Consider the following 7,314-nt stretch of genomic DNA (forward strand, 5'->3'; position numbering starts at 1 on the left):
CATTGATACCCCTTTTTTCAATTTGGTGGGGGGGGCAAGGTGGACACAATTTAAGAGCGAAGGAACGCGATGGTACAGAGAAGTGGACAGGAGGTCGTCGTTGAGGGAGGAGCGAGGGGGAGGGAGAGAAGCAAAACAAAAGACAGGGCGTAGAGAAGACAAAAAGAAAAGAGCGACTGTCTGTGCCTGCGTTTCTGGGCACGAATAACAACACAAGAATAGAATGGGAAAAAACCCAAGGAGGCACGCTCAGTCGCGCACAAAGGGAAAAGAAAGGGGGTGGCAAGAAACACAACAAGCACACACAGACACTAACGGGCACAGACGTACTTGTTTCCCCCGTGCACGCGGTTGTCGCGGTATGGCTGTTACGTTTTTTTTTATTCAATTGCACGCTCAAGCTGTTTCCTTCGTTTTCTTGTTGTTTATCGTCTCTGCCCGCTCGTTCGTTTATTGAGGAGGTATGGTAGGGAAGGGGAGGTGGTGATAAGGGAGGGGAGAGGGGGTTCCTGTCTCTCTTCTTTTTTGAAAAAACTCGCCGATCCCGGGGTACTTGCAACGCGACCTTTTTCTTTTTGATAATAAATTTATTGTGTTTTTTTCCTTTTTCCCTCCACTTCTTCAATGCTATGGGGGAATGGAAGAAAAGAAAGGTGCACCACTCGCTGATGTATATGTATATATATGCGTGTGTGTTTGTGTGTGTGTGTGTGTGTAACGATGACCTGCCTTTCTTGCTGCTGCTGTTCTTGCTTTCTTTCTTCTCTGTATGTATGGGGGGTGGAAGAGGGAGGGGGGCTCTTCGCCTCGAGCGTTAAGATAGAGTCGTGAGCGATCTCTACGTGTTTATGGTTCACTTATTTTGCTTGCTGTTGTTTTCTTGCGCTGTTCAATAAGGGAACAAAAAGGGGGCGAACAGAAAAAAAAAGAAACAACACACAACACACACACAACACGCACAGCACGCGCGCGTACGCTCACGGGGAGGAAACGCAGCCGCTCAAGATAAAAAGAGATAGAAGACGGCAGAATAAATAAATAAAAACAAGGGGAAAATACCCGCCGACTTTCTGCACACACAAGGCAAAAATGGGAGGGAAGTCAAGACGCGCGCACACACCAGAAGAAGGAACGCGAACAAGAGAGGGAGAGAGTGCAAGCAAGAAAGGAATAAAATGTGCCACTTCGAGTACGAGCGCACAGCTTATTTTTGTGTGTGTGTGATAACAAAGAGGCGAGAGGTGAGGAAGACAGCGTGGGATGGGAGACAGGAGAAATGGAAAGAGTGAAGCAACAGAGGCGTAGAGCAATTAGGAAAAAAAACAGAGGTTGAGGACTAGGACGACGACGAAGAGCTGAAATATATGTGCCACGTTATGTGCGACGGTGGCGGTGGTAGATGTTCGTTTTGCTTCTGTGTCTCGAAAGAAAAGAGATTCGACAAGCGAAACCAAAACCCAAAAAAAACACACAAAAAAAAAAGAAATGGAGTGTCTCTCCTCTCTCCCTTCCTGGTGCTCTTGATGTTTGGGCGGAAGTCGGTGTTAGCTCACCTTCGAACAGAACACACACACATACATGCACACAAAATAAAAAGAAAGGAAGCGAACAGAAGGGCAGTGGGGAGAATAATAATAATCACAGGAAACGCAAGTGGCACGGCAAAATAAAAAGAAAATGGAGAAGGCGATCGAAAGAAAATGTATGTACACAGGTGCACGCATACACTCTATACATATATAGGTTTGTGTGGGTGGGTGGGTGTGGGTGTCGATGTATGTAGATGTATATAAATGAATGGATATATACGTATACAGAGAGATGGTGATAGTGGCGGTGATGTAGAAGTGGCAAGTAAGAAAAAAAGAGAAGCGACAAGTCAGGAAGATGGAAAGGGAGAACACAATACACCGAACCACGGAAACAAGGACGACGAACACGAAGAAAAAAACAAAGAACAGGACAAATCCAAGAAAAAGTGTCTTCTTATTTACCACACGCACACACACGCGAGAAAATAATAACAATAATAACAGTAAAGAGACGGACAACCACAGAGGCACCTCACAGGAAAAAAAGGAATCGAGTCAAGTGAAATCTCAACGAGCGAAACGAAAAGGGGAAAAATGGACTACACGAACGAAACGAAAATAATAACAAAACACACGTACGCCCGCAAACGCACAAAAAAAGAGAGACAGATGACACTACCGAGAGGCAATGAGGAGATGGAGAAGAAACAGAAAAATAAAAAGAGCAGATGGGAAACAAAATGAAAAAAAGGAGAGGGGAAGAGAAGAGAAGGGGCAGCAGAGACGGACAACCACAATGAAGAATGCAAACGCGAAACCGAGCGAAGAAACGGGAAAAAAGGAGGAGGGGTGAAGGGAGAGTGAAACAATACAAGTGAGATAAAAGGGGGAAAACAAAGGGAAACGAGCAGAGGGAGGGAGGGAGGGAGTGGGGGAGGAAAGGGGAAGTAGCTACAGCTACAGCGCAGCAGCAGCAGCAGCACTCGTCCGGACTACTTAGCCAAGAAAAAAAAAGGAAAAGAAATAAAAACAGGGAGAGAAGGGAAGGCAGCGAATAACAAGAGGAAACAAAGGTGAAAAGGGAACAAGAAGACACAAAAAAAAAGAGGAGGGGAAAGCGGAAGTCGAACACGAGTTACACTGATAACAGCAAACAGAAAGGAGATGAACGAAGAAGGATGAGAAGGCCGACGAGACAGAGTCAACGGGGAGAGAAGAAAACAAAAACGGACGACGAGGAAAAGGATGAAGGAGAAACCAAAGACCTCCGAAACAAGCTTGAGGCTGGCTGGTGAAGCAGGAGAAAGGAGAGGAAAGGAGCTTTTTGTGTCGTTGCTGCTGCTGCTGTGGCCGTGATCGTCGCGGATGTTCGTCAGGCAGTGGAAAAGGGGGTGGGGCGCGGGTGCGAAGGGAGGAGAGAGAAAGAGTAGAGGGTGGAGAGGGAGTCCGATACGAGGACCCAACACACAAACGAAAAAGCACACACGCACAAAAAAGAGCGTGAAAAATAAAATGCGAGAGGGCAAAAGGGAAAACAAAAGACTGAGACAAAGAAGAGAGGTGGGATGGAGACGTAAAACGCACAGGAGAGCCTCGAAAGAAGACGATGTCCAAGAGAAATATGGACAGTGAAGCCGAGAGAGGAGTGCACAATGTGGAGACGGAAGATGTGTCGGGGGTGGGGAGAGGGGGGAGGAAGTGATAGCGGTAGTTGGTATTTTGACATCAACACATCAGCGCAAACACAGGAACACGAACCGAAGGCGTCACCCACCAACAAAAAAAAAAGAAAATACACACACACCAATAACACGCTGCGTTTGTCTTGATGTCTTAAATCCTCCAGCTTTCTGCCTTGAATGGTCGATTGCTTCCGTGCCTGATTTTGCGTCGAACCGCCGTAGCACACCTGTGTGCTCGACCGCTCTACCACTCGCGTGCCTTTTCACTTTTTCTTCCGTTTCCGTGCTGGAGTGCTGCTATGTGTGAGAGGGAGAGAGAGATCGCCCTACCACTCGCGCACGCACGACTTAAAAAAAAGGGAGAGAACAGCGGATTAAGCGGGAAATCGAGAGAGAGGAGAGCGGAGGCAAAGAAATGAGGATGAAAGCGGAAGAAACAGCTGGATCAACGAAAAGGGCGAAAAGGCAATTGTACGCACAGTAAAAGAGAGTGTGAGAGAGACAGAGTTGGGAAGACAAGTGCTGATGGTGGTGTCACTGGAAGGCGCGGTGGTGGAGGGGGGAAGAGAGGGACGCCTGTGCGAGGGAGGAGCAAGGAGAAAGGTGGGGAGAAAAAATAATAATAATAGAGGGGGGAAAGAGCAAAGAGGTAAGGAAGAGATCCGAAACACACACACACACGCACCACAAAAAAAAGCTAACGGCGATCTTCTTTGTCTTTCCTTTCCTTTTTTTGTGTGTGTTTTGTTTTCGATTCTCTCTTTTGGTTTTTGTTTTTGTTTTTTCGATCTCTGTCCTGCGCTCACGTAAGGCCTTGCGCTCTTGTCTCGGGTGCAAAAGGACGAGGAGGAGAAGAGGAGGGAAAAGGACCGTATGTGTATACTTATATGTATATATATGTGGTAGTGTGGTGGTGGTGGAAGCACGCGTGAACTACACTTTTTTTTTGTTTCCCTCCTAACGGTGTTAATATTGGTGTCGTTCCTCTTTTATATTATTTCTTTTGATAAATGAGTGGTTATGGCGATTTCTTCGTTGCGTTCAGCACTCCTTTCTTGTACCCTTCGCCTCCCTCTCCCTTCGTTTTGTTGCCTTCCCTGTCTCCTTGTCTTCTGGCTCTTTCTTTTTTTTATCGTGTGCTGACTATTCGCCTTGAAATGTCGAGCGGTAGAGAAAGAGCGGGAAAGACGGAGTGGGGAAGAGAAGAAGCAACCGTAGTCGTCGGTGTTCGTAGCGGTACGAGCGGGAGAGCGCGCGTTGCTTTCGCGGTGGTCGCTAATAGGTTCTCTATGAGCTCGTTGCCGTTGTTGCTGGTGTGTGTGTGAGAGAGAGAGTGCTCTCGTATCCTTCCGTTTTTTTTTTCGTTTTTTTTTGATGAAGGAATTCAAAAACAGTTTTCTTTTTCGCTCACACACCTGTGTGTGTGTGTGTGTGTGTGTGTGTGTGTGTGTGTGTGATGTTACTGCTGGTGTTGTGCTCGCTGTTTTGGGGGGAGAAGGAGGGGTAGAGCAGATTGAGGGAGGGAATTTCGCTTGTTTGCTTGGTTCTTTCTTTTTCTTTCAGCTGTGTTGGTGTTATGTGACTGCCATTGGTCAAGTGGCGTTGCATGGGTATACATGATGTGTGCATATGTATGTGTAGGCGGGTGGGCGTATAGGCGCATGATCGGCACGACGCGGACGAAGCGAGTAGAGGGGCCCAGACGGATAAGAGGAGGCAAACCAAAGGAAAAAAGAGCGACAGGGGGGATAATCATGAGGATAACCAGCGGGAGAGGGAAGGTACGAAAAAAAGCGTTACCGAAGACATGAAAATGTTTTCACGCTGGTGGCTCGCCAGGAAGGAGGGTTGCAGCGCGGTGAGATAGCTTTGCCTCTCCTAGCACCCTCCTCCCGAGCCGCAGAATAGAAGAGGGTAGTGGTGTTCCGCTGCTGTTGCCCCAGTGCCTACGCCACTCGTCCGCTCACGCTGATGCCTCGTCTGTGCATCTCTCCACCTTGCGCAAGGACCAGCCCTCTCTTCCGGTTTTCGTTCGTCTGCATATCGTCTTGGATGTCTCCGTTTGTTGTATGGTATAGTGGCCTTTGTTCATGTCTTTCTGTTCTGATCGGTTTCTTTTCGATGGAGACGCGAAATCCCTCATGCGCTCCACAGTCGCTCTCTCCTATCTGTTCCTCGTTGCGACCCTCATCCGCAATAAATCTGATACATTCTTGGTTTCTCTTTCTGTATCGGTGGGTATCTCAGTGAAGCGCTGCTGGAAGCAGATGGGAACGCAGGGTGATGAAAGCACACAGCGCAAAGTATGGGAACAGCGCGCGTGGACGACACCCTTTCGAGGGAGAACGAGGGGTACACACACAGAAGGGAGGAACTAGATGCAGGAGAAGTGTAATCGACTCTCGCCACCGCTTTTGCCGCCTCCCCATCCACCCCCCCCCTGTGAGCTGATCCCCTTAGCGATGAACAGGAAACCCCACACGACCTTCCCGGCAAAGGTCCATCAACAACCAAAACTTTCTTCCAACCCGGATGTAAACAAATCGAAAAAAGCAACCAGCAGCAGCGGCGGTAGTGGAGCGCATCTCCGCGCCTCTCTACCCTCGGAGATTGGACGAGGCGAAAAAAAAAAACAGAGGAAGGCAGAGCTTCACATCAGCACACACGCCCTCCCTCCTTGGCTTATTCTTTGAGTGTCACGCAGCTACAGCACAAAAGGATTACACAGGAAACATAGGCAGGCTGCAGCCTCCCCCTCCCTCCCCCTCCGCCATACTGCTACCAATCCCCTTAGCGGAGCTGCGTAACGTGCTGGAACTCTTGACCCCAGAATTCGAGCTCCTCCATTACGGCTCGCAAGTCGTACTCCTCTGCCGCCTGCTGTATGTTGCGGGTGTCGTCCAGAAGCCGGTTCGATGCAGCTCCAGACGCAGCAGAACCGTCGGAGAGGTCTTCGATACCGTAGGTCTCCCTGTACCATGTATTATAGCGCTCCTTGTCTGCGGTGTAGAAGTCGCGCACGTCACTGTTGGCATCCATCGCCCGCATCCAGGCACGCCCCTTAGGCCCCGGCTGTGGCTTTGGCAGCTGCGCCACGTACCCCTGAGCAATGGGCTTCGAGAACAGCCGGGCAGTCAGTGTTGCCTGTAGCATGGTTCCTAAGACGGCAAGCCGTGAGGCGCAGGCATACGAACCCAAAACGCTGGAACGGTGTGCTGTGAAACCCTACCAATGTGCAATGAACCTGAGGAACGACAACTCTCTTTCCCTGTATATATATAGATGAGGAGCACAGACAGTGTTTGATTCGTTGCCTGTTTGGAAGCACGTGCTCGCCGTCACAGGCAAGCAAGGCGAGACACGCAGCACAGAGCAAAAGAAAAAAAAGGACAGAAGAGAGACCAGAGGGGGGGGGGCAGGGTTGGGAGACCACAGCACCACAGAATGCCAAAGCCTTCAGGAAAGTCAACGCTTACTTGCGTCATCTATTGGAGGAAGCGGTACACCATGCTGGGAAGCAGCACACAAAAGCTGCCGGTGCGTGGCCGTGCGGTCATCGAGGAAGGAGCTCTGATTGCCTCCTCTTGGCCCGCCCGCCCTCACCAAAGGATCACCGAGGTGGTCCGTTCTGGCGGCCATCCGGCATCATGTGTTCGAGAGTGTCGGTGCGTGTGAGTGTACCAGCTATGCGCGTCGGCATCCTTGCCCTCGTTCATACCCGTTTCCTTTGGTAACTTCATTGGCACAGTTTCGTGGCTCTACAACGTGAGCCAGTGCTGCACAGCTGCTCTCCACCTCACTTTACATGCATAGTTCTCTCTCTGTGTACGTCTGCTCGCCCATCAGCTCTCGGAGACTTCGAGGACAGCGACCAGCGTTTTTTTTCATGCGATCAACGCCTCCAGTCCGCCACGCAACATGAACTCAGACACCACTCCACCCGGCCTGTCACAGGCCTCATCGCGTGGCGCCAAGCAGCCGTAAGCACGCGTTGCAGCAGTGCCCCTCATCCATCCGAGTACGGCCTCCGCCTCCAACTCTACCCGCCCCCCCCCCCCCCCCCCCCCCCCCCGCCCCCCCCCCCGCGTCCCCCCCCCCGG

At 50.3% G+C, this 7,314-nt stretch overlaps 1 protein-coding gene across 1 annotated transcript; it reads right to left on the minus strand.

Moving 5' to 3' along the window:
• Positions 1–6,004: 6,004 nt before the first annotated feature.
• Positions 6,005–6,367, minus strand: LDBPK_220580 (hypothetical protein, conserved; the record flags this gene model as incomplete). Its single annotated transcript, XM_003860760.1, has 1 exon — positions 6,005–6,367. One exon carries the CDS (start codon positions 6,365–6,367, stop codon positions 6,005–6,007), a length of 363 nt encoding a protein of 120 aa, XP_003860808.1.
• Positions 6,368–7,314: the final 947 nt, after the last annotated feature.

The sequence above is a fragment of the Leishmania donovani genome, chromosome 22 (assembly GCF_000227135.1).
Source record: "Leishmania donovani BPK282A1 complete genome, chromosome 22".
In the NCBI taxonomy this organism is placed as follows: Eukaryota; Euglenozoa; class Kinetoplastea; order Trypanosomatida; family Trypanosomatidae; genus Leishmania; species Leishmania donovani.